Source organism: Oncorhynchus tshawytscha, unplaced genomic scaffold (assembly GCF_018296145.1).
Source record: "Oncorhynchus tshawytscha isolate Ot180627B unplaced genomic scaffold, Otsh_v2.0 Un_contig_6536_pilon_pilon, whole genome shotgun sequence".
Classification (NCBI taxonomy): Eukaryota; Metazoa; Chordata; class Actinopteri; order Salmoniformes; family Salmonidae; genus Oncorhynchus; species Oncorhynchus tshawytscha.
The window spans coordinates 80,001-107,682 of NW_024609200.1; the positions used below are offsets into that span (position 1 = coordinate 80,001).

At 49.1% G+C, this 27,682-nt stretch overlaps 1 protein-coding gene across 1 annotated transcript in view; it reads left to right on the top strand.

Moving 5' to 3' along the window:
* Positions 1-27,682, top strand: part of LOC121838826 (probable JmjC domain-containing histone demethylation protein 2C) — a 98,976-nt gene that overhangs the window by 60,780 nt on the left and 10,514 nt on the right. Inside the window, 11 exon segments of the mRNA XM_042314453.1 lie at positions 4,264-4,286; positions 4,722-4,960; positions 4,963-6,495; positions 6,497-7,146; positions 7,379-7,922; positions 12,657-12,858; positions 20,569-20,783; positions 21,808-21,964; positions 25,449-25,471; positions 25,474-25,524; positions 25,962-26,089. Coding sequence (XP_042170387.1) covers positions 4,264-4,286; positions 4,722-4,960; positions 4,963-6,495; positions 6,497-7,146; positions 7,379-7,922; positions 12,657-12,858; positions 20,569-20,783; positions 21,808-21,964; positions 25,449-25,471; positions 25,474-25,524; positions 25,962-26,089 — 3,765 coding nt within the window.

Here is a 27,682-nt window from a genome sequence, read left to right on the forward strand (position 1 = left end):
TTCCTACTGAGGGCTGTTCTGCTGTTATACACCATGTCCTAGTTATTCCTACTGAGGCTGTTCTGCTGTTATACACCATGTCCTAGTTATTCCTACTGAGGGCTATTCTGTCTGCTGTTATACACCATGTCCTAGTTATTCCTACTGAGGGCTGTTCTGTCTGCTGTTATACACCATGTCCTAGTTATTCCTACTGTCCTAGTTATTCCTACTGAGGGCTGTTCTGTCTGCTGTTATACACCATGTCCTAGTTATTCCTACTGAGGGCTGTTCTGCTGTTATACACCATGTCCTAGTTATTCCAACTGAGAGCTGTTCTGCTGTTATACACCATGTCCTAGTTATTCCAACTGAGCTGTTCTGCTGTTATACACCATGTCCTAGTTATTCCCACTGAGGGCTGTTCTGCTGTTATACACCATGTCCTAGTTATTCCTACTGAGGGCTGTTCTGCTGTTATACACCATGTCCTAGTTATTCCTACTGAGGGCTGTTCTGCTGTTATACACCATGTCCTAGTTATTCCTACTGAGGGCTGTTATACACCATGTCCTAGTTATTCCTACTGAGGGCTGTTCTGCTGTTATACACCATGTCCTAGTTATTCCTACTGAGGGCTGTTCTGCTGTTATACACCATGTCCTAGTTATTCCTACTGAGGGCTGTTCTGCTGTTATACACCATGTCCTAGTTATTCCTACTGAGGGCTGTTCTGTCTGCTATGATACACCATGTCCTAGTTATTCCTACTGAGGCTGTTCTGTCTGCTATTATACACCATGTCCTAGTTATTCCTACTGAGGGCTGTTCTGCTGTTATACACCATGTCCTAGTTATTCCTACTGAGGGCTGTTCTGCTGTTATACACCATGTCCTAGTTATTCCTACTGAGGGCTGTTCTGTCTGCTATTATACACCATGTCCTAGTTATTCCTACTGAGGGCTATTCTGTCTGCTGTATACACCATATTCCTACTGAGGGCTGTTCCTGTTATACACCTTGTTAGTTATTCCTACTGAGGGCTGTTCTGTCTGCTGTTATACACCATGTCCTAGTTATTCCTACTGAGGGCTGTTCTGTCTGCTGTTATACACCATGTCCTAGTTATTCCTACTGAGGGCTGTTCTGCTGTTATACACCATGTCCTAGTTATTCCTACTGAGGGCTGTTCTGCTGTTATACACCATGTCCTAGTTATTCCTACTGAGGGCTGTTCTGTCTGCTATTATACACCATGTCCTAGTTATTCCAACCTAGAGCTGTTCTGCTGTTATACACCATGTCCTAGTTATTCCTACTGAGGGCTGTTCTGCTATGATACACCAGGTCCTAGTTATTCCTACTGAGGGCTGTTCTGTCTGCTATTATACACCATGTCCTAGTTATTCCTACTGAGGGCTGTTCTGCTGTTATACACCATGTCCTGTCCTAGTTATTCCTACTGAGGGCTGTTCTGCTGCTTATACACCATGTCCTAGTTATTCCTACTGAGGGCTGTTCTGCTGTTATACACCATGTCCTAGTTATTCCTACTGAGGGCTGTTCTGCTGTTATACACCATGTCCTAGTTATTCCTACTGAGGGCTGTTCTGCTGTTATACACCATGTCCTAGTTATTCCAACTGAGAGCTGTTCTGCTGTTATACACCATGTCCTAGTTATTCCTACTGAGGGCTGTTCTCTCTGATACTATACACCATGTTCTAGTTATTCCTACTGAGGGCTGTTCTGTCTGCTATGATACACCATGTCCTAGTTGTTCCTACTGAGGGCTGTTCTGCTATTATACACCATGTCCTAGTTATTCCTACTGAGGGCTGTTCTGCTGTTATACACCATGTCCTAGTTATTCCTACTGAGGGCTGTTCTGCTGTTATACACAATGTCCTAGTTATTCCTTCTGAGGGCTGTTCTCTCTGCTACTATACACCATGTCCTAGTTATTCCTACTGAGGGCTGTTCTGCTGTTATACACCATGTCACAGTTATTCCTACTGAGGGCTGTTCTGTCTGCTATTATACACCGTGCCCTAGTTATTCCAACAGAGAGCTGTTCTGCTGTTATACACCATGTCCTAGTTATTCCTACTGAGGGCTGTTCTGCTGTTATACACCATGTCCTAGTTATTCCTACTAAGGGCTGTTCTGCTGTTATACACCATGTCCTAGTTATTCCTACTGAGGGCTGTTCTGCTGTTATACACCATGTCCTAGTTATTCCTACTGAGGGCTATTCTGTCTGCTGTTATACACCATGTCCTAGTTATTCCTACTGAGGGCTGTTCTGTCTGCTATTATACACCATGTCCTAGTTATTCCTACTGAGGGCTGTTCTGCTGTTATACACCATGTCCTAGTTATTCCTACTGAGGGCTGTTCTGTCTGCTATTATACACCATGTCCTAGTTATTCCTACTGAGGGCTGTTCTGCTGTTATACACCATGTCCTAGTTATTCCTACTGAGGGCTGTTCTGTCTGCTATTAGACACCATATCCTAGTTATTCCTACTGAGTGCTGTTCTGCTGTTATACACCATGTCCTAGTTATTCCTACTGAGGGCTGTTCTGCTGTTATACACCATGTCCTAGTTATTCCTACTGAGGGCTGTTTCTGCTATTATACACCATGTCCTAGTTATTCCTACTGAGGGCTGTTCTGTCTGCTATTATACACCATGTCCTAGTTATTCCTACTGAGGGCTGTTCTGCTACTATACACCATGTCCTAGTTATTCCTACTGAGGGCTGTTCTGTCTGCTACTATACACCATGTCCTAGTTATTCCTACTGAGGGCTGTTCTGCTGTTATACACCATGTCCTAGTTATTCCTACTGAGGGCTGTTCTGCTGTTATACACCATGTCCTAGTTATTCCTACTGAGGGCTGTTCTCTGCTACTATACACTATGTCCTAGTTATTCCTACTGAGGGCTGTTCTGCTGTTATACATTATGTCCTAGTTATTCCTACTGAGGGCTGTTCTGCTATTATACACCATATCCTAGTTATTCCTACTGAGTGCTGTTCTGCTGTTATACACCATGTCCTAGTTATTCCTACTGAGGGCTGTTCTCTCTGCTACAATACACCATGTCCTAGTTATTCCTACTGAGGGCTGTTCTCTGCTACTATACACTATGTCCTAGTTATTCCTACTGAGGGCTGTTCTGCTGTTATACACCATGTCCTAGTTATTCCTACTGAGGGCTGTTCTTATACACCATGTCCTAGTTATTACTACTGAGGGCTGTTCTGGCTGCTATTATACACCATATCCTAGTTATTCCTACTGAGTGCTGTTCTGCTGTTATACACCATGTCCTAGTTATTCCTACTGAGGGCTGTTCTCTCTGCTACAATACACCATGTCCTAGTTATTCCTACTGAGGGCTGTTCTCTGCTACTATACACTATGTCCTAGTTATTCCTACTGAGGGCTGTTCTGCTGTTATACATCATGTCCTAGTTATTCCTTCTGAGGGCTATTCTGTCTGCTGTTATACACCATGTCCTAGTTATTCCTACTGAGGGCTGTTCTGCTATTATACACCATGTCCTAGTTATTCCTACTGAGGGCTGTTCTGCTATTATACACCATGTCCTAGTTATTCCTACTGAGGGCTGTTCTGTCTGCTATTATACACCATGTCCTAGTTATTCCTACTGAGGGCTGTTCTCTCTGCTACTATACACCATGTCCTAGTTATTCCTACTGAGGGCTGTTCTGCTGTTATACACCATGTCCTAGTTATTCCTACTGAGGGCTGTTCTGTCTGCTGTTATACACCATGTCCTAGTTATTCCTACTGAGGGCTGTTCTGCTGTTATACACCATGTCCTAGTTATTCCTTCTGAGGGCTGTTCTGCTGTTATACACCATGTCCTAGTTATTCCTACTGAGGGCTGTTCTGCTGTTATACACCATGTCCTAGTTATTCCTACTGAGGGGCTGTTCTGTTATACACCATGTCCTAGTTATTCCTACTGAGGGCTGTTCTGTCTGCTGTTATACACCATGTCCTAGTTATTCCTACTGAGGGCTGTTGTGCTGTTATACACCATGTCCTAGTTATTCCTACTGAGGGCTGTTCTGTCTGCTGTTATACACCATGTCCTAGTTGTTCCTACTGAGGGCTGTTCTGTCTGCTGTTATACACCATGTCCTAGTTGTTCCTACTGAGGGCTGTTCTGTCTGCTGTTATACACCATGTCATAGTTATTCCTACTGAGGGCTGTTCTGCTGTTATACACCATGTCATAGTTATTCCTTCTGAGGGCTGTTCTGTCTGCTACTGTTGACCAGAGCCCTATTCCCTATATGGAACACTACTGTTGACCAGACCCCTATTCCCTATATAGAACACTACTGTTGACCAGAGCCCTATATAGAACACTACTGTTGACCAGAGCCCTATTCCCTATATAGTGCACTACTGTTGACCAGAGCCCTATTCCCTATATAGTGCACTACTGTTGACCAGAGCCCTATTCCCAATATAGAACACTACTGTTGACCAGAGTCCTATTCCCAATATAGAACACTACTGTTGACCAGAGCCCTATTCCCTATATAGAACACTACTGTTGACCAGAGCCCTATTCCCTATATAGAGCACTACTGTTGACCAGAGCTCTGTGTGGGAATAGTGTGCCATTTGAGATGTAACCTATGACTTCCTGTCTGGTCTGTAGTTGAATGTTTTTTATTTCTCTCCTCAGGGATTTGAAGGGTTTTGTGGACCCCATCAGAACCATCACTCTGGCCCACCTGAAGCAGGAGCAGGACCGCAGCAGAACCCCGACTGGGAAGGACAGTCACCTGCACCAGCTCTACCTGGAGGCCTGTAATAAACAACAGCAGCAGAGGATGGCCCAGCAGCAACAGCAGGAAGCAGGGCAGAGGGACCGGGCCAGTATGTATAAGGAGGAGAACAGACGGATCCTCCAGGAGAGCATTGGTGGGCCCCCTTCACCGCTAAGATCCGCTCCAGTGAGACCGACAGGGAGCCTAACCCCTACCCCCGGATCCCCTCGCTCCCCTCCCTGCCCCACCCCTACCCCCGGATCCCCTCACTCCCCTCCCTGCCCCACCCCCAGCGCCCCCACCAGGAGAAGGAAACGGAGCCCCCTGCTGCAGACCTGTATCAGTTTAAACAGCAGTCCCAGCACAGTCTCCCCCCCAGTAACTACTTCACTACCCTGTCCAACAGTGTGGTCAACGAGCCACCGCGTCTCTACCCCTCTAAAGAGCTCAACTCATACTTTGACAAGGTGAGCAGGGAGCAGGAGTCTGCAGCAGCCTCTAGTCTCTCTCTGGGAGGAGGGGCAGTGTTCAGCTCCAAGTCCCTGTCCAAACCCCCTCCTCTCATCAAACACCAGGCTGATGGGGAGGGTCTGCTAGGGAAGATATCAGAGCAGCTGAACCAGCAGGTAAGCCTATCCAACATGCAGAGGTATCGTCTCAGTACCATAGTCAGCCCTGTTAGTCCAGACCTCTCGCCTTCCTCCAGTCAGAGCCAGAATCAGACCCAGAGCCAGACCCGAACCCACTGTCAGAGCCAGACCCGAACCCACTGTCAGACCCAGAGTCAGACCCAGAGCCAGACCCGAACCCACTGTCAGACCCAGAGCCAGACCCGAACCCACTGTCAGACCCAGAGCCAGAGTCAGACCCAAGCCCAACTAAGGTGTATGCCAGCACTGCACCGTGCCCCTGTGTTCCACCCTCCTATCCAGCAGACACTGGACAGGAAGGAGGCGGGCTACGGCCGTTTGTCTCCACCCACCCTGACCCCCATCCAGCCAGTCAGCTCGGCCGGTAAGGTGTCTGAGCAGCAGAAACCGCCCACCCTTCTGCCCGAGCTACGGGAGGTCAGCGCCGTGTGTAAGGGCGGGGCAGCGATGACCTCATCCGAGGTGTGGCGAGCCGGCGACTCTCAGAGCCACGACAAGCTGGGATGGCATTCTGAGAGGAGCCCCGGCAGGAAGCCTGGGGCCACCACGGCATCTGTTATCGTCCGTCCCTCTACGTGTATAAAGTACGACGGCTCGCCAGGCGCCAAGACCTCTTCCTCGGCCAAGGACTCTCTGATGGGGAGGATGTTCCCAGGCGGCAGGCCTCAGACAGTCTGTCTGAAACTGGCCTATGAGAGAGACAGGGAGTCTGGAGGGAAGGTGATCCTGCCAAACACTAACTTGGAGGAGGCTGTTTGCGTGCAGCAGTACAATAACAACTTTATGAGAGTGTCCCAGTCTCAGGGAACCTTTCCAGTCTCTGTCTCGGCTGCTGCCAACTCTGTGTGCAATAGGAGTAGTGATGTGACTAGGGCAGTCTCCAACATGGCTCCCTACGGTGTGCTGAGTAGAAGACAAGAGAGAACCTACTGTGGGCCCAACACCTCCAGCGCTAGCAGGACAGAGAGCTGTGGCCCTCGGGGCAGAGCCTTCCACTCAGGGCCTGGGTTAGAACCAAGGACCGAGCTCCAGCAACAGGAGGAGCTCCTCCAGAACCTCATCCCCCAACCTGCACCCCGGCCCCAGCCTGGCCAGCAGTACCCAGGCCTCTCCCAACCCCAGCCAGTCCTACTATGGGAGCTTTATCCATCTGAAGAAGCACAAGGCAGCGTTGGCGGCAGCCCAGCAGTCCAGAGGTCCTAGCAGCAGCACCAGTGGTAGTGGTCCTGAGAGCCTGATTGAGCCATCTAACAGTAAAGCTCTTCACATCTCCCCTCCACCTCCCCTTGCCTCAGCCTCAGCCCAGAACCACAGAACCACAGCAAGCCCAGGACCACATCAAGCAGGAGCTAGCCCCAGCCCTGGCCCCCTCCCCAATGGCCAGCCAGCCCAGATGAACCAGAGCCAGTCTCAACCCAACTACCACAAGCTGAAGAAGGCCTGGCTCACCAGACACTCAGAGGAGGACAGAAACATAAACACTATGATGAAAACAGAGGAGGCTGATAAGGCTGTTACCACCACTGTGAGCCCCTCTGTGTCGAAGGCTGTTACCACCACTGTGAGCCCCTCTGTGTCGAAGGCTGTTACCACCACTGTGAGCCCCTCTGTGTCCAAGTCTGTTACCACCACTGTGAGCCCCTCTGTGTCGAAGGCTGTTACCACCACTGTGAGCCCCTCTGTGTCGAAGGCTGTTACCACCACTGTGAGCCCCTCTGTGTCGAAGTCTGTTACCACCACTGTGAGCCCCTCTGTGTCGAAGGCTGTTACCACCACTGTGAGCCCCTCTGTGTCGAAGTCTGTTACCACCACTGTGAGCCCCTCTGTGTTGAAGGCTGTTACCACCACTGTGAGCCCCTCTGTGTCAAGGCTGTTACCACCACTGTGAGGCTGTTACCACCACTGGCCCCTCTGTGTCGAAGGCTGTTACCACCACTGTGAGCCCCTCTGTGTCGAAGGCTGTTACCACCACTGTGAGCCCCTCTGTGTCGAAGGCTGTTACCACCACTGTGAGCCCCTCTGTGTCGAAGGCTGTTACCACCCCTGTGAGCCCCTCTGTGTCGAAGGCTGTTACCACCACTGTGAGCCCCTCTGTGTCTGAGATGGAGATGATCAAGCCTTGCACCGTCACTCTGATTGCCTCTACCTCCAGTGATGTGGAGATGAAGATAGAAGAGGTCAAAGGTCAGGAGGACAAGATGGCCGCTGAGGACAGGATTACGCGGCGTGGCAGCAAGAGGGTGTACGACCACGACTCGGCCTCAGAGAGCGGAGAGGACTCTGACGCCAGCGAGAGCAGCAAGCAGGAGCAGAGGGCGAAGAGGCAGCCCAAACCCACCTACAAGAAGAAACAGAACGACATGCGCAGAAGGAGAGGAGACGGAGAGAAAGATGAGGATGAGCTGAAACCCAACAGGATCTTTAGGAGCGCCAGGGAGAAGACCAAGCTGAAACTGTCCAGCAACAGTAAGTCTAGCATTAAAGGGACATTTCAAAATGTTTCAACTTCAGATTCACCCTCACCAGCACCACCCCAACACCAACATATCATCACCAACACCAACATATCATCACCGCCCCAACACCAACATATCATCTCCACCCCAACACCAACATATCATCTCCACCCCAACACCAACATATCATCTCCACCCCAACACCAACATATCATCTCCACCCCAACACCAACATATCATCTCCACCCCAACACCAACATATCTGCCCCAACACCAACATATCACCACCCCAACACCAACATATCATCTCCACCCCAACACCAACATATCATCTCCACCCCAACACCAACATATCATCTCCACCCCAACACCAACATATCATCACCACCCCAACACCAACATATCATCACCACCCCAACACCAACATATATCACCACCCCAACAACAACATATCATCACCAACCCCAACCAACATATCATCATCTCCACCCCAACACCAACATATCATCACCACCCCAACACCAACATATCATCATATCCACCCCAACACCAACATATCATCATCACCACCCCAACACCAACATATCATCACCACCATCATCCCAACACCAACATATATCATCACCACCCCAACACCAACATATCATCACTCCCCAACACCAACATATCATCACCAACACCAACATATCATCACCACATCCCAACACCAACATATCATCACCACACATCCAACACCAACATATCATCACCACCCCAACACCAACATCATCACCAACACCAACATATCATCACCAACACCAACATATCACCACCAACATCAACATATCATCACCACCCCAACACCAACATATCATCACCACACCAACATATCATCACCACCCCAACACCAACATATCATCACCAACACCAACATATCATCACCGCCCCAACACCAACATATATCATCACCACCGCCCCAACACCAACATATCATCACCAACCCCAACAACATCATCACCAACACCAACATATCATCACCGACACCAACATATCATCACCACCCCAACACCCATCATCACCAACACCAACATCACCACATAACATATCATCACCCCAACACCAACATATCATCACCAACACCAACATATCATCACCAACACCAACATATCATCACCAACACCAACATATCATCACCACCCCAACACATCATTACCAACACCAACATATCATCACTGCCCCAACACCAACATATCATCACCAACACACCAACATATCATCACCACCCCAACACATCATTACCAACACCAACATATCATCACCAACACATCATCACCGACATCAACATATCATCACCACCCCAACACCAACACATCATCACCAACACCAACATATCATCACCAACACCAACATATCACCACCAACATCAACATATCATCACCACCCCAACACCAACATATCATCACCACACCAACATATCATCACCACCCCAACACCAACATATCATCACCACACCAACATATCATCACCGCCCCAACACCAACATATCATCACCGCCCCAACACCAACATATCACCACCGCCCCAACACCAACATATCACCACCGCCCCAACACCAACATATCACCACCACCCCAACACCAACATATCACCACCCCAACACCAACATATCATCACCAACACCAACATATCATCACCACCCCAACACCAACATATCATCACCACACCAACATATCATCACCACCCCAACACCAACATATCACCACCACACCCAACACCAACATATCACCACCACCCCAACACCAACATATCACCACCACCCCAACACCAACATATCATCACCACCCCAACACCAACATATCACCACCACCCCAACACCAACATATCATCACCACACCAACATATCATCTCCACCCCAACACCAACATATCATCACCACACCAACATATCATCACCACCCCAACACCAACATATCACCACCACACCAACATATCACCACCACCCCAACACCAACATATCATCACCAACACCAACATATCATCACCAACACCAACATATCATCACCACCCCAACATTACCATATAACTCCAGCACCACCTGACATTAACATGTGGAAGTGGTGCGTTTCTATGTCTTGTAGTAAGAAGATAGAGGAAGATAAGTGTTTTCAATGACATCATCCAATTCGTAGCGAATTCCTCCTCACAATTAGTCAAATTACATGATGCACACCGACAATGTCATTGGGAACACTTCCTCTGTTTTACTGCAAAACATAGAAACGCACCATTTTCACAGGAGTTGGGGTGGTGCTGGAGATGATGGTGGTGGTGCTGAGATGATGGTGTTGGGGTGGTGCTGGAGATGATGGTGTTGGGGTGGTGCTGGAGATGATGGTGTTGGGGTGGTGCTGAGATGATGCGTGTAAAGATGGTGTGTTTCTATGTAACAGTTTCCCTTTAGTAACGTATAAAGACACACGTAACTCTCAAATGAATATGATTTCAATTTGTAATAGCATTCTAACAAGGTCAACTCAGTCTCTCAGCTCATCATAGGTCAGCTGGCCTTATTTCATTACATATGTTATTATGATGAGTGTTTCTGATTCTTACACCGTGTGGATATGAGCTGGCTGATGTTGTTATTGGTTCCCAAAGGGGAGAGGTATATACTCTGTTTGGAACATGAGACTACCACTAAACTCTCTCTCTGGACGTTCATTATTGAAGTTTGTTTTTTTCTTCCTATTTTCCGAATCACAAACCAATGATTTATTCTTAAATTTCCTTGAGCAATGTTCTCTTGACAATCATGTAGCGTTCTTTAGGAAGCTTGGTGTTTCTAATAGTGACTTCCTCTCCCGGATGCCCGTACCTCGACTGAGTCCTAGTTGTGGGACGCGGGGATTGATTGGGTCTTTGGTCAGAGAAAATGTCTTGTCTGCCTGGCCGTGGTGCATGCGGTAGCTGCCCACGCACAACCCGACTCCTCTGCGCTCTGTCGCCGGTGGCGACAGGGTACTCGAAGGGAGAGGTTCGATGGGTACTCCCGGCCGCCCGAGCGTGCCTCAGTCGGGCACCGCTTGCCTCTCTTTCCAGACTTTGTCGATGAAGGGTCCGGTCCCACCTCAGTGATCTGGTTGTATATGGACTTTCGAGACCAGGCTAGCTAAACAAGCTCTGCATAGCGTGCTAGCCAGGTTGGCCAACTCGCTGAAGCGAGCTAGCTACTACTAGCTATTCCTGCCTCCCCACGGTGGAGTTGCGGTAGCTCTCTTGTCTAGTACACGTAGCGTTAAGGCCTTTGGTTATTCTATAAGGACCGTGCTACGGTCTAAGAGGCTAGCCAACGTAGCTTACACTAGATAGCTTCCAGCTATAGAACTTTTTCAAGATCTGAGGACCCATGACAAATCTTTTCAGTCTCCTGAGGGGGGGAATAGGCTTTGTCGTGCCCTCTTCATGACTGTCTAGGTGTGTTTGGAACATTCTAGTTTGTTGTTGATGTGGACACCAAGGAACTTCAAGCTCTCAAACCTGTTCCACTACAGCCCCGTTGATGAGAATGGGTACATGCTCGGTCCACCTTTTCTTGTAGTCCCCAATCATCTCCTTTGTCTTGGTCACATTGAGGGAGAGGTTGTTGTCCTTGCACCACATGGCCAGGTCTCTAACCTCCTCCCTATAGGCTGTCTCATTGTTGTCGGTGATCAGGCCTACCACTGTTGTGTCATCAGCAAACTTAATGATGGTGTTGTGCCTGGCCATGCAGTCATGAGTGAACAGGGAGTACAGGAGGGGACTGAGTACACACCCCTGAGGGGCCCCCATGTTGAGGATCAGTTTGGCAGATGTGTTGTTACCTACCCTTACTACCCTACCCGTCAGGAAGTCCAGATCCACATACTTTTGTGAGGTTGTATGGCTGGATGTCACTGCTCCCAGTCTAGTGCACAGTGTGTTCACAGCTGGGACAGGAGAGGGTCGTTAGGCAGAGCTCAGTCTGGGTGGTCAGCCATGGCCCGTTTCATTTAGTATCCGCTTGGTCCGGCTTGGGGCGCGATTCTTGTTCCCCATAGTTGTGTTGAACTGACAGAAAAGGAACAGAACGTTATGACTTACTACTGTTCCCTGAAGGAGGGTAACCAGGTACAACACCTGCGTCGCCTGGTTCTGGGCTCGGTGAAGAGCGATACTGAATTGAAGGAGTAACCGTCTCTCTGTCCCCTCCGGTACCAGATGGTATCCCCTGCTCTGTGCTGAAGGACTGATCATGTCTCTGTATTACATATCATAGTAACCGTCTCTCTGTCCCCTCCGGTACCAGATGGTATCCCCTGCTCTGTGCTGAAGGACTGATCATGTCTCTGTATTACATATCATAGTAACCGTCTCTCTGTCCCCTCCGGTACCAGATGGTATCCCCTGCTCTGTGCTGAAGGACTGATCATGTCTCTGTATTACATATCATAGTAACCGTCTCTCTGTCCCCTCCGGTACCAGATGGTATCCCCTGCTCTGTGCTGAAGGACTGATCATGTCTCTGTATTACATATCATAGTAACCGTCTCTCTGTCCCCTCCGGTACCAGATGGTATCCCCCGCTCTGTGCTGAAGGACTGATCATGTCTCTGTATTACATATCATAGTAACCGTCTCTCTGTCCCCTCCGGTACCAGATGGGATCCCCCGCTCTGTGCTGAAGGACTGATCATGTCTCTGTATTACATATCATAGTAACCGTCTCTCTGTCCCCTCCGGTACCAGATGGTATCCCCCGCTCTGTGCTGAAGGACTGGAGGAAGGTGAAGAAGCTGAAGCAGACGGGGGAGTCGTTCCTGCAGGATGACTCGTGCTCCGAGATTGGACCCAACCTGCAGAAGTGTCGGGAGTGTCGTGTTGTTCGCAGCAAGAAGGGGGAGCAGCCGGCTCATTCCCCTGTCTTCTGTCGCTTCTACTACTTCCGCCGGTGAGTCTGATTGGCTGATTCAGTCTCGTTTTGTCTGGTGTCTGATTAACTGGTCCGCTGGTATTTGATTGGCTGCTCTGTCTCCCGGCTAGTGTCTAATTGGCTGGTCCGGCAGGTCAGGTGATATTTGATTGGCTGCTCTGTCTCCCGGCTAGTGTCTGATTGGCTGCTTTGCTCGGCTGGTCCACTTTGCCGCCATATGGTTAAATGGTTAGAGATTATTTAGGTAATTGTATACGTTCTCCAACAATTGATCTGTTATTGTCTCAGTGAACCCTTCCTCAGTCAGTCTGTTATTGTCTCAGTGAACCCTTCCTCAGTCAGTCCGTCCGTCTGTTATTGTCTCAGTGAACCCTTCCCTCAGTCAGTGAACCCTTCCTCAGTCAGTCAGTCTGTTATTGTCTCAGTGAACCCTTCCTCAGTCAGTCAGTCTGTTATTGTCTCAGTGAACCCTTCTCAGTCTGTTATTGTCTCAGTGAACCCTTCCTCAGTCAGTCAGTCTGTTATTGTCTCAGTGAACCCTTCCTCAGTCAGTCAGTCTGTTATTGTCTCAGTGAACCCTTCCTCAGTCAGTCCGTCCGTCTGTTATTGTCTCAGTGAACCCTTCCTCAGTCTGTTATTGTCTCAGTGAACCCTTCCTCAGTCAGTCAGTCTGTTATTGTCTCAGTGAACCCTTCCTCAGTCAGTCAGTCTGTTATTGTCTCAGTGAACCCTTCCTCAGTCAGTCAGTCAGTCAGTCAGTCTGTTCAGTTGTCTGTTATTGTCTCAGTGAACCCTTCCTCAGTCAGCAGTCTGTTATTGTCTCAGTGAACCCTTCCTCAGTCAGTCAGTCTGTTATTGTCTCAGTGAACCCTTCCTCAGTCAGTCAGTCTGTTATTGTCTCAGTGAACCCTTCTCAGTCAGTCAGTCAGTCAGTCAGTCTGTTATTGTCTCAGTGAACCCTTCCTCAGTCAGTCAGTCAGTCTGTTATTGTCTCAGTGAACCCTTCCTCAGTCAGTCAGTCTGTTATTGTCTCAGTGAACCCTTCCTCAGTCAGTCAGTCAGTCATTGTCTGTTATTGTCTCAGTGAACCCTTCCTCAGTCTGTCTGTTATTGTCTCAGTGAACCCTTCAGTCAGTCTCAGTCAGTCAGTCTGTTATTGTCTCAGTGAACCCTTCCTCAGTCAGTCAGTCTGTTATTGTCTCAGTTCAGTGTTATTGTCTCAGTGAACCCTTCCTCAGTTCAGTCTGTTATTGTCTCAGTGAACCCTTCCTCAGTCAGTCAGTCTGTTATTGTCTCAGTGAACCCTTCCTCAGTCAGTCAGTCTGTTATTGTCTCAGTGAACCCAGTGAACCCTTCCTCAGTCAGTCAGTCAGTCTGTTATTGTCTCAGTGAAACTTCCTTCAGTCAGGTCAGTCCTTCAGTCAGTCAGTCTGTTATTGTCTCAGTGAACCCTTCTCAGTCAGTCAGTCAGTCTCAGTCCATCTGTTATTGTCTCAGTGAACCCTTCCTCAGTCAGTCAGTCTGTTATTGTCTCAGTGAACCCTTCCCAGTCAGTCAGTCTCATTGTCAGAACCCTTCCTCAGTCAGTCAGTCAGTGAACCCTTCCTCAGTCAGTCAGTCTGTTATTGTCTCAGTGAACCCTTCCTCAGTCAGTCAGTCTGTTATTGTCTCAGTGAACCCTTCCTCAGTCAGTCAGTCTGTTATTGTCTCAGTGAACCCTTTCCTCAGTCAGTCAGTCTGTTATTGTCTCAGTGAACCCCTCTCAGTCAGTCAGTCTGTTATTGTCTCAGTGAACCCTTCCTCAGTCAGTCAGTCAGTCTGTTATTGTCTCAGTGAACCCTTCCTCAGTCAGTCAGTCTGTTATTGTCTCAGTGAACCCTTCCTCAGTCAGTCAGTCTGTTATTGTCTCAGTGAACCCTTCCTCAGTCAGTCAGTCAGTCAGTCAGTCTGTTATTGTCTCAGTGAACCCTTCCTCAGTCAGTCAGTCTGTTATTGTCTCAGTGAACCCTTCCTCAGTCAGTCAGTCTGTTATTGTCTCAGTGAACCCTTCCTCAGTCAGTCAGTCTGTTATTGTCTCAGTGAACCCTTCCCAGTCAGTCAGTCAGTCTGTTATTGTCTCAGTGAACCCTTCTCAGTCAGTCAGTCAGTCTGTTATTGTCTCAGTGAACCCTTCCTCAGTCAGTCAGTCAGTCTGTTATTGTCTCAGTGAACCCTTCCTCAGTCAGTCAGTCAGTCCTCAGAACCCTTCAGTCAGTCAGTCAGTCTGTTATTGTCTCAGTGAACCCTTCTCTCAGTCAGTCAGTCAGTCTGTTATTGTCTCAGTGAACCCTTCTCAGTCAGTCAGTCAGTCTGTTATTGTCTCAGTGAACCCTTCCTCAGTCAGTCAGTCAGTCTGTTATTGTCTCAGTGAACCCTTCCTCAGTCAGTCAGTCAGTCGTCAGTCTGTTATTGTCTCTGTTATTGTCTCAGTGAACCCTTCCTCAGTCAGTCAGTCAGTCTGTTATTGTCTCAGTGAACCCTTCCAGTCAGTCAGTCAGTCAGTCTGTTATTGTCTCAGTGAACCCTTCCTCAGTCAGTCAGTCAGTCAGTTATCTGTTATTGTCTCAGTGAACCCTTCCTCAGTCAGTCAGTCTGTTATTGTCTCAGTGAACCCTTCCTCAGTCAGTCAGTCAGTCTGTTATTGTCTCAGTGAACCCTTCCTCAGTCAGTCAGTCAGTCTGTTATTGTCTCAGTGAACCCTTTCAGTCAGTCAGTCTGTTATTGTCTCAGTGAACCCTTCCTCAGTCAGTCAGTCAGTCTGTTATTGTCTCAGTGAACCCTTCAGTCAGTCAGTCAGTCTTCTGTTATTGTCTCAGTGAACCCTTCCTCAGTCAGTCAGTCAGTCAGTCAGTCATCTGTTATTGTCTCAGTGAACCCTTCCTCAGTCAGTCAGTCAGTCTGTTATTGTCTCAGTGAACCCTTCCTCAGTCAGTCAGTCAGTCTGTTATTGTCTCAGTGAACCCTTCCTCAGTCAGTCAGTCAGTCTGTTATTGTCTCAGTGAACCCTTCCTCAGTCAGTCAGTCTGTTATTGTCTCAGTGAACCCTTCCTCAGTCAGTCAGTCTGTTATTGTCTCAGTGAACCCTTCCTCAGTCAGTCAGTCTGTTATTGTCTCAGTGAACCCTTCCTCAGTCAGTCAGTCTGTTATTGTCTCAGTGAACCCTTCCTCCTCAGTCTGTTATTGTCTCAGTGAACCCTTCCTCAGTCAGTCAGTCAGTCTGTTATTGTCTCAGTGAACCCCTTCCAGTCAGTCAGTCAGTCTGTTATTGTCTCAGTGAACCCTTCCTCAGTCAGTCAGTCAGTCTGTTATTGTCTCAGTGAACCCTTCCTCAGTCAGTCAGTCAGTCAGTCAGTCTGTTATTGTCTCAGTGAACCCTTCCTCAGTCAGTCAGTCAGTCTGTTATTGTCTCAGTGAACCCTTCCTCAGTCAGTCAGAGTCTGTGTTATTGTCTCAGTGAACCCTTCCTCAGTCAGTCAGTCAGTCTGTTATTGTCTCAGTGAACCCTTCTCTCTCAGTCAGTGAACCCTTCCTCAGTCTGTTATTGTCTCAGTGAACCCTTCCTCAGTCAGTCAGTCAGTCTGTTATTGTCTCAGTGAACCCTTCCTCAGTCAGTCAGTCTGTTATTGTCTCAGTGAACCCAGTCTGTTCATGTTCCTGTATTAACCTGCTGAAAGGAAAAGAGTAGAATAGAGTACCACTACGACTAGACTGGAGCCTGTTGGCCAGATAGCCAGCGGAGACTAGACTGTAGCCTGTTGGCCAGATAGCCAGTGGAGACAGTCTCAGTGGAGACTAGAGTGGAGCCTGTTGGCCAGATAGCCAGCGGAGACTAGACTGTAGCCTGTTGGCCAGATAGCCAGCGGACCTAGAGTGGAGCCTGTTGGCCAGATAGCCAGTGGAGACTAGACTGTAGCCTGTTGCCAGATAGCCAGTGGAGACTAGAGTGGAGCCTGTTGGCCAGATAGCCAGTGGAGACTAGAGTGGAGCCTGTTGGCCAGATAGCCAGCGGAGGAGACTGTTAGCCTGTTGGCCAGATAGCCCGGAGACTCAGTCAGTGGAGCCTGTTGGCCAGATAGCCAGTGGAGACTCTGGAGCCTGTTGGCCAGATAGCCAGTGGAGAAAAGAGTGGAGCCTGTTGGCCAGATAGCCAGTGGAGACTAGACTGTAGCCTGTTGGCCAGATAGCCAGTGGAGACTAGACTGGAGCCTGTTGGCCAGATAGCCAGTGGAGACTAGAGTGGAGCCTGTTGGCCAGATAGCCAGTGGAGACTAGACTGTCGCCTGTTGGCCAGATAGCCAGTGGAGACTAGAGTGGAGCCTGTTGGCCAGATAGCCAGTGGAGACTAGAGTGGAGCCTGTTGGCCAGATAGCCAGTGGAGATTAGACTGTAGCCTGTTGGCCAGATAGCCAGTGGAGACTAGACTGTCGCCTGTTGGCCAGATAGCCAGTGGAGACTGGAGTGGAGCCTGTTGGCCAGATAGCCAGTGGAGACTAGACTGTAGCCTGTTGGCCAGATAGCCAGTGGAGACTAGACTGTCACCTGTTGGCCAGATAGCCAGTGGAGACTAGAGTGGAGCCTGTTGGCCAGATAGCTAGTGGAGACTAGAGTGGAGCCTGTTGGCCAGATAGCCAGTGGAGACTAGACTGTAGCCTGTTGGCCAGATAGCCAGTGGAGACTAGACTGTCACCTGTTGGCCAGATAGCCTGTGGAGACTAGAGTGGAGCCTGTTGGCCAGATAGCTAGTGGAGACTAGAGTGGAGCCTGTTGGCCAGATAGCCAGTGGAGACTAGACTGCCTGTTGGCCAGATAGCCAGTGGAGACTAGACTGGAGCCTGTTGGCCAGATAGCCAGTGGAGACTAGAGTGGAGCCTGTTGGCCAGATAGCCAGTGGAGACTAGACTGTAGCCTGTTGGCCAGATAGCCAGTGGAGACTAGACTGTCAGCCTGTTGGCCAGATAGCTAGTGGAGACTAGAGTGGAGCCTGTTGGCCAGATAGCCAGTGGAGACTAGAGTGGAGCCTGTTGGCCAGATAGCCAGTGGAGACTAGAGTGGAGCCTGTTGGCCAGGTAGCCAGTGGAGAGTAGCCTGTTGGCCAGATAGCCAGTGGAGAGTAGACTGTAGCCTGTTGGCCAGATAGCCAGTGGAGAGTAGACTGTCACCTGTTGGCCAGATAGCCTGTGGAGACTAGAGTGGAGCCTGTTGGCCAGATAGCCAGTGGAGACTAGACTGGAGCCTGTTGGCCAGATAGCCAGTGGAGACTAGACTGAGCCTGTTGGCCAGATAGCCAGTGGAGACTGTGGAGCCTGTTGGCCAGATAGCCAGTGGAGACTAGACTGAGCCTGTTGGCCAGATAGCCAGTGGAGACTAGAGTGGAGCCTGTTGGCCAGATAGCCAGTGGAGACTAGACTGTAGCCTGTTGGCCAGATAGCCAGTGGAGAGTAGACTGTAGCCTGTTGGCCAGATAGCCAGTGGAGACTAGACTGTCAGCCTGTTGGCCAGATAGCCTGTGGAGACTAGAGTGGAGCCTGTTGGCCAGATAGCTAGTGGAGACCAGTGGAGAGTAGACTGTAGCCTGTTGGCCAGATAGCCAGTGGAGACTAGACTGTAGCCTGTTGGCCAGATAGCCAGTGGAGACTAGACTGGAGCCTGTTGGCCAGATAGCCAGTGGAGACTAGACTGTAGCCTGTTGGCCAGATAGCCAGTGGAGACTAGACTGTAGCCTGTTGGCCAGATAGCCAGTGGAGACTAGACTGTAGCCTGTTGGCCAGATAGCCAGTGGAGACTAGACTGTAGCCTGTTGGCCAGATAGCCAGTGGAGACTAGACTGTAGCCTGTTGGCCAGATAGCCAGTGGAGACTAGACTGTAGCCTGTTGGCCAGATAGCCAGTGTAGACTGTAGCCTGTTGGCCAGATAGCCAGTGGAGACTAGACTGTAGCCTGTTGGCCAGATAGCCAGTGGAGACTAGACTGTAGCCTGTTGGCCAGATAGCCAGTGGAGAGTAGACTGTAGCCTGTTGGCCAGATAGCCAGTGGAGACTAGACTGTAGCCTGTTGGCCAGATAGCCTGTGGAGACTAGACTGGAGCCTGTTGGCCAGGTAGCCAGTGGAGAGTAGACTGTAGCCTGTTGGCCAGATAGCCAGTGGAGAGTAGACTGTAGCCTGTTGGCCAGATAGCCAGTGGAGACTAGACTGTAGCCTGTTGGCCAGATAGCCAGTGGAGAGTAGACTGTAGCCTGTTGGCCAGATAGCCAGTGGAGACTAGACTGTAGCCTGTTGGCCAGATAGCCAGTGGAGACTAGACTGTAGCCTGTTGGCCAGATAGCCAGTGGAGAGTAGACTGTAGCCTGTTGGCCAGATAGCCAGTGGAGACTAGACTGTAGCCTGTTGGCCAGATAGCCAGTGGAGAGTAGACTGTAGCCTGTTGGCCAGATAGCCAGTGGAGACTAGACTGTAGCCTGTTGGCCAGATAGCCAGTGGAGACTAGACTGTAGCCTGTTGGCCAGATAGCCAGTGGAGAGACTAGACTGTAGCCTGTTGGCCAGATAGCCAGTGGAGACTAGACTGTAGCCTGTTGGCCAGATAGCCAGTGGAGAGTAGACTGTAGCCTGTTGGCCAGATAGCCAGTGGAGACTAGAATGGAGCCTGTTGGCCAGATAGCCAGTGGAGAGTAGACTGTAGCCTGTTGGCCAGATAGCCAGTGGAGACTAGACTGTAGCCTGTTGGCCAGATAGCCAGTGGAGAGTAGACTGTAGCCTGTTGGCCAGATAGCCAGTGGAGACTAGACTGTAGCCTGTTGGCCAGATAGCCAGTGGAGACTAGAATGGAGCCTGTTGGCCAGATAGCCAGTGGAGAGTAGACTGTAGCCTGTTGGCCAGATAGCCAGTGGAGACTAGAATGGAGCCTGTTGGCCAGATAGCCAGTGGAGACTAGAATGGAGCCTGTTTATCAGACAAAGCAAAGGTGATAGCAACCTCCCGTTAACGAATATGTCAATCCATGTAATCATCAGTAGAGTAATCAGGTTGTAGTACAATCCACATTTACTGCTCCTTCTGAGGCTTGTTTTAGTTCTAGGGTTAGTGTTGGTTCTGGGGTTGGTGTTGGTTCTAGGGTTGGTGAGGGTTGGTGTTGGTTCTAGGGTTGGTTTTGGTGTTGGTTCTAGGGTTGGTTTTGGTGTCTGTTCCAGGGTTAGTTTTGATGTTGGTTCCAGGGTTGGTGTTGGTTCTAGGGTTGGTGTTTTTTCCAGGGTTTGTTTTGGTTCCGGTTCTAGGGTTAGTGATGGTTCTAGGGTTGGTCTTGGTTCTAGGGTTGGTGTTGGTTCCGGTTGTAGGGTTGGTGTTGGTTCCGGTTCTAGGGTTGGTGTTGGTTCCGGTTCTAGGGTTGGTGTTGGTTCCGGTTCTAGGGTTGGTGTTGGTTCCGGTTCTAGGGTTGGTGTTGGTTCCGGTTCTAGGGTTGGTGTTGGTTCTAGGGTTAGGGATGGTTCCAGGGTTGGTGTTGGTTCCGGTTCTAGGGTTAGTCATGGTTCTAGGGTTAGGGATGGTTCCAGGGTTGGTGTTGGTTCCGGTTCTAGGGTTAGTGATGGTTCTACGGTTAGTGATGGTTCTAGGGAGCCAGTGGTTCTTTATTCTGTCATTACTAATGTGTGTCTGCGCCTCTCATTAACCTGTTCTCTCTCCCTCTTCTCTCCAGCCTGTCCTACAGTAAGAATGGAGTGATCCGTGTGGACGGCTTCTCCACTCCAGATCAGTTTGATGAGGAGGCTCTGTCCCTCTGGGCTCCTGATGTATACGAGGAGAATGAGTTGGACCCAGACTCCTCCAAGTACATCCTCTCATATATAGGAGACCAGTTCTGTCAGATGGTCACCACTGAGAACACTGCTGCTACATGGATCAAAAAAGATGGTATGGAGAGGAGCACAGAGAAGTGTTGTTGTTAATCTGAAAGACAGAGGAGGACAGAGAAGCGTTGTTGTTGTTAGACTGAAAGACAGAGGAGCACAGAGAAGTGTTGTTGTTAGTCTGAAAGGCAGAGGAGCACAGAGAAGTGTTGTTGTTGTTAGTCTGAAAGACAGAGGAGCACAGAGAAGTGTTGTTGTTAGTCTGAAAGACAGAGGAGTACAGAGAAGTGTTGTTAGCCTGAAAGACAGAGGAGCACAGAGAAGTGTTGTTGTTAGTCTGAAAGGCAGAGGAGCACAGAGAAGTGTTGTTGTTAGTCTGAAAGACCGAGGAGCACAGAGAAGTGTTGTTGTTAGTCTGAAAGACAGAGGAGTACAGAGAAGTGTTGTTAGCCTGAAAGACAGAGGAGCGTTGTTGTAAGTCTGAAAGGCATAGGAGCACAGAGAAGTGTTGCTGCCAATCTGAAAGGCATAGGAGCACAGATAAGTGTTGTTAGACTGAAAGACAGAGGAGTACAGAGAAGTGTTGTTGTTAATCTGAAAGGCAGAGGAGCACAGAGAAGTGTTGTTGTTAGCCTGAAAGACAGAGGAGCACAGAGAAGTGTTGTTGTTAGTCTGAAAGGCAGAGGAGGACAGAGAAGTGTTGTTGTTAATCTGAAAGGCAGAGGAGCACAGAGACATTCTCTCTGTTAGTCTGAAAGAAAGAGGAGCACAGAGACATTCTCTATGTTAGTCTGAAAGACAGAGGAGCACAGAGACATTCTCTCTGTTAGTCTTAGTGTTCCTGTAGAAAGCTGGGGTCAAACCTCAAACTATTATCTGTGTGTTTTAACAGGTCAAACCATCCTGAACTGTAGAACAACTAAATGTTTTATTGTGGGTGTTATTGTACCAATGTTAGAGCCCTCTGAGGCCAGACTAGTCTATAAAGTCTTCTGCATGAAGGAACCAGTCTGCCTGGAAGTGCTCTGCTGTCCTCTGCCTGTCCAGTTGTCTTCATCCTCCCTGTTTGTGTGTGCTTTGCCCTGCAGCCAAGATGGCCTGGAAGAGGGCTGTGAGAGGGGTCCGGGAGATGTGTGACGCGTGTGAAGCCACCTTGTTTAATATTCACTGGGTCTGCCACAAATGTGGCTTCGTGGTTTGTCTGGACTGTTACAAGGCAAAGGAGAGGAAGACCTCCAAAGGTCAGTCAACATTTAGGATGTTAACATTTTAAAACCTCTTCTTTTCCACCATAGACAAGTAGAGGATACAGGTTTCTCTCCATCTCTCCTCCCTCCCTCTCCCCTGCCTCTCCCCCTCTCTCTCCTCCCTCTCCTCCCTCTCTCCTTCCTCTCCCTCCCTCTCTCTCCTTCCTCTCTCTCTCCCCCTCTCTCCTCCTCTCCTCTCTCCTCCCTCTCTCCTCCTCCCCCCTCCCCCTCCTCCCTCCCTCCCCCTTCCTCTCCCCTCTCCTCCCTCTCTCTCCTTCCTCCCTCTCTCCTCCCCCTCTACTCTCTCCTCCCTCTCTCCTCCCTCTCCCCCCTCTCTCCTCCCCCTCTCCCCCTCTCGCCCCCTCCCTCCCTCTCCTCTCTCTCTCTCTCCTCTCTCTCTCTCTCTCTCCCTCCTCTCTCTCTCTCTCTCCCCCTCTCTCCTCCTCTCTCCCTCCCTCTCCCTCCCCTCCTCTCCTCCCTCTCCCCTCTCTCCTCCCTCTCTCCCTCTCCCTCTCTCTCTCTCTCTCTCCTCCCTCTGCCCCTCTCTCTCCTCCCTCCCTCTCTCTCTCTCTCTCTCTCTCTCCTCTCTATCCAAGGTGGGGGTCTGGTTGAGACAGACATTGTGTCGTAGTTCTGATGGTTGGTCACAGGGCCCTGGGCAGATGTAAATCACCATGACGACAGACAGACATGGCATATCTGCTGTACCTAGAGAGTGTGAAACCCCATCCATCACAGCTCCTAGAGAATGAAACCCCATCCATCACAGCTCCTAGAGAATGAAACCCCATCCATCACAGCTCCTAGAGAATGAAACCCCATCCATCACAGCTCCTAGAGAATGAAACCCCATCCATCACAGCTCCTAGAGAGTGTGAAACCCCATCCATCACAGCTCCTACAGAGTGTGAAACCTCATCCATCACAGCTCCTAGAAAGTGAAACCCCATCCATCACAGCTCCTAGAGAGTGTGAAACCCCATCCATCACAGCTCCTAGAGAGTGTGAAACCCCATCCATCACAGCTCCTACAGATGTGAAACCCCATCCATCACAGCTCCTAGAGAGTGTGAAACCCCATCCATCACAGCTCCTAGAGAGTGTGAAACCCCATCCATCACAGCTCCTACAGAGTGTGAAACCCCATCCATCACAGCTCCTAGAGAGTGTGAAACCCCATCCATCACAGCTCCTAGAGAGTGTGAAACCCCATCCATCACAGCTCCTAGAGAGTGTGAAACCCCATCCATCACAGCTCCTAGAGAGTGTGAAACCCCATCCATCACAGCTCCTAGAGAGTGTGAAACCCCATCCATCACAGCTCCTAGAGAGTGTAAAACCCCATCCATCACAGCTCCTAGAGAGTGTGAAACCCCATCCATCACAGCTCCTAGAGAGTGAAACCCCATCCATCACAGCTCCTAGAGAATGAAACCCCATCCATCACAGCTCCTAGAGTGTGGAACCCCATCCATCACAGCTCCTAGAGTGTGAAACCCCATCCATCACAGCTCCTAGAGTGTGAAACCCCATCCATCACAGCTAGAGTGTGAAACCCCATCCATCACAGCTCCTAGAGTGTGAAACCCCATCCATCACAGCTCCTAGAGTGTGAAACCCCATCCATCACAGCTCCTAGAGAGTGTGAAACCCCATCCATCACAGCTCCTAGAGTGTGAAACCCCATCCATCACAGCTCCTAGAGTGTGAAACCCCATCCATCACAGCTCCTAGAGTGTGAAACCCCTATCCATCACAGCTCCTAGAGTGTGAAACCCCATCCATCACAGCTCCTAGAGTGTGAAACCCCATCCATCACAGCTCCTAGAGAATGAAACCCCATCCATCACAGCTCCTCCCAGAGTGTGAAACCCCATCCATCACAGCTCCTAGAAGTGTGAAACCCCATCCATCACAGCTCCTAGAGAGTGAAACCCCATCCATCACAGCTCCTAGAGAGTGTGAAACCCCATCCATCACAGCTCTAGAGAGTGTGAAACCCCATCCATCCAGCTCCTACAGAGTGAAACCCCATCCATCGCAGCTCCTGGAGAATGAAACCCCATCCATCACAGCTCCTAGAGAGTGTGAAACCCCATCCATCACAGCTCCTAGAGAGTGTAAAACCCCATCCATCACAGCTCCTAGAGAGTGTGAAACCCCATCCATCACAGCTCCTAGAGAGTGAAACCCCATCCATCACAGCTCCTAGAGAATGAAACCCCATCCATCACAGCTCCTAGAGAGTGAAACCCCATCCATCACAGCTCCTAGAGAGTGAAACCCCATCCATCACAGCTCCTAGAGAGTGAAACCCCATCCATCACAGCTCCTAGAGAGTGAAACCCCATCCATCACAGCTCCAGTGTGAAACCCCATCCATCACAACTCCTAGAGAGGGGTGGAACATCCATCACAGCTCTAGAGAGTGTGAAACCCCATCCATCACAGCTCCTAGAGAGTGTGAAACCCCATCCATCACAGCTCCTAGAGAGTGTGAAACCCCATCCATCACAGCTCCAGAGAGTGTGAAACCCCATCCATCACAGCTCCTAGAGAGTGTGACATCCATCACAGCTCCTAGAGAGTGTGAAACCCCATCCATCACAGCTCCTAGGAGTGTGAAACCCCATCCATCACAGCTCCTACAGAGTGAAACCCCATCCATCGCAGCTCCTAGAGAATGAAACCCCATCCATCGCAGCTCCTAGAGAGTGTGAAACCCCATCCATCGCATCTTAGAGAGTGTGAAACCCCATCCATCACAGCTCTTAGAGAGTGTGAAACCCCATCCATCACAAGAGAGTGTGAAACATCCATCACAGCTCCTACAGAGTGTGAAACCCCATCCATCACAGCTCCTAGAGAGTGAAACCCCATCCATCACACACAGAGTTGAAACCCCATCCATCACACTAGAGAGTGGAAACCCCATCCATCACAGCTCCTACAGAGTGTGAAAACCCCATCCATCACAGCTCTAGAGAGTGTGAAACCCCATCCATCACAGCTCCAGAGTTGAAACCCCATCCATCACAGCTCCTACAGAGTGTGAAACCCCATCCATACAGCACAGAGAAAGTACAACACGAGAAACCCCATCCATCACAGCTCCTACAGAGTGTGAAACCCCATCCATCACAGCTCCTACAGTGGAAACTCCATTACAACACAGAGTGTGTTATTAGGCATTAACACAGTGTTGTTCTAGTTGATATGATTCCCCATGTTGAGAAGCAGCAGCGGAGGATTCATCCTAATTCTCCAGTTGAACCTGTAAACTCCTGAGACAGGGGTGGAACATCCACGGTCTTACCCATGTAGTGGCTGAGGCCCAAATGGGACCCTATTCCCTTCAGAGTGGACTCCATTACAACACAGAAGTCAAAAGTACTATAAAGGGACACGTTTGGGAAGCAGCCAGACGGGGTTTCCATTACAACACAGGGTTTGTTGGTTTACAATGTGTGACAGGACTCCAGACAAAAGCACGCCTGGCTGAAGTGTACAAGGGACAGACATGGACTCCATTGACAACACAGATTATCCCAGGAACTGGTAGGAACCAATGATTTCTGTTCCTCTCTCTCTGTCTGGACCTCAGCCTGGGCTGGAATAGCTTTCATTATTCAGTTAGGAAAGTACAACACAAAATAGACTCCAGGACTCCATTACAACACAGAGTTAAAGTACAAGACAGGACTCCATTACAACACAGAGTTAAAGTACAACAAGACAGGACTCCATTACAACACAGAGTTAAAGTACAACACGAGACAGGACTCCATTACAACACAGAGTTAAAGTACAACAAGACAGGACTCCATTACAACACAGAGTTAAAGTACAACACGAGACAGGACTCCATTACAACACAGAGTTAAAGTACAACACGAGACAGGACTCCATTACATTGTTCTCCTCTGACAGTAACACCGTGTAGGTCTAACATGCTGACAGAAGTGTGTACTAATGACCAGTGGTCTGTTGTGCAGTTCTGACAGAGGTGGTGAGCGCCATGCATCTGTTCAGGGAGAAGTACAGCATCAGGTCTCCCATTGTCTGTACTGGGAAACACAACCCTCTACTCAGCAAGCTGCCTGCTACCAACGGAGTCTCTCAGGTATGGAGATACACTGCTGCTGCTCTGTTTCTGCTGCTTCCCAAGTGACACCCTATTCCCTACATAATGCACTACTTTAGATCAGGGCCCATGGCACCCTATTCCCTACATAATGCACTACTTTAGACCAGGCCCTATGGAACCCTATTCCCTACATAATGCACTACTTTAGATCAGGGCCCTATGGCACCCTATTCCCTATATAGTGCACTACTTTAGACCAGAGCCCTATGGCACCCTATTCCCTATATAGTGCACTACTTTAGACCAGAGCTCTATAGAACCCTATTCCCAATATAATACAGTACTGTTGACCAGAGCTCTATAGAACCCTATTCCCTATATAGTGCACTACTTTTGACCAGAGCTCTATTGCACCGTATTCACTACATGGGAATAAGGTGGTATTTGGGACGCACATTCTGGTTTCCAGTACTGCCAAACCCAGTATTGCCAAACCCAGTATTGCCAAACCCAGTATTGCCAAACCCAGTATTGCCAGACCCAGTATTGCCAAACCCAGTATTGCAGTAATATAAACTAGTTAGAGCTCTGTCTCTGTTAATACCCAGTATTGCCAAACCCAGTATTGCCAAACCCAGTATTGCCAAACCCAGTATTGCCAGACCCAGTATTGCCAAACCCAGTACTGCCAAACCCAGTACTGCCAAACCCATCCTCTGTCCTGCTCTGGAATCTAGAGCTCTGTCTGTTAGCTCAGTAATATAAACTAGTTAGAGCTCTGTCTGTTAGCTCAGTAATATAGACTAGTTAGAGCTCTGTCTGTTAGCTCAGTAATATAGACTAGTTAGAGCTCTGTCTGTTAGCTCAGTAATATAGACTAGTTAGAGCTCTGTCTGTTAGCTCAGTAATATAGACTAGTTAGAGCTCTGTCTGTTAGCTCAGTAATATAGACTAGTTAGAGCTCTGTCTGTTAGCTCAGTAATATAGACTAGTTAGAGCTCTGTTAGCTCAGTAATATAGACTAGTTAGACCTCTGTGTGTTAGCTCAGTAATATAGACTAGTTAGACGTCTGTTAGCTCAGTAATATAGACCTCTGTTAGCTCAGTAATATAGACTAGTTAGATGTCTGTTAGCTCAGTAATATAGACCTCTGTTAGCTCAGTAATATAGACTAGTTAGATGTCTGTTAGCTCAGTAATATAGACTAGTTAGACCTCTGTTAGCTCAGTAATATAGACTAGTTAGAGCTCTGTTTGTTAGCTCAGTGATATAGACTAGTTAGAGCTCTGTCTGTTAGCTCAGTAATATAGACTAGTTAGAGCTCTGTCTGTTAGCTCAGTAATGTAGACTAGTTAGAGCTCTGTTTGTTAGCTCAGTAATATAGACTAGTTAGAGCTCTGTCTGTTAGCTCAGTAATGTAGACTAGTTAGAGCTCTGTCTGTTAGCTCAGTAATATAGACCATTTAGAGCTCTGTTTGTTAGCTCAGTAATATAGACTAGTTAGAGCTCTGTCTGTTAGCTCAGTAATATAGACTAGTTAAAGCTCTGTCTGTTAGCTCAGTAATATAGACTAGTTAGACCTCTGTTAGCTCAGTAATATAGACTAGTTAGACCTCTGTTAGCTCAGT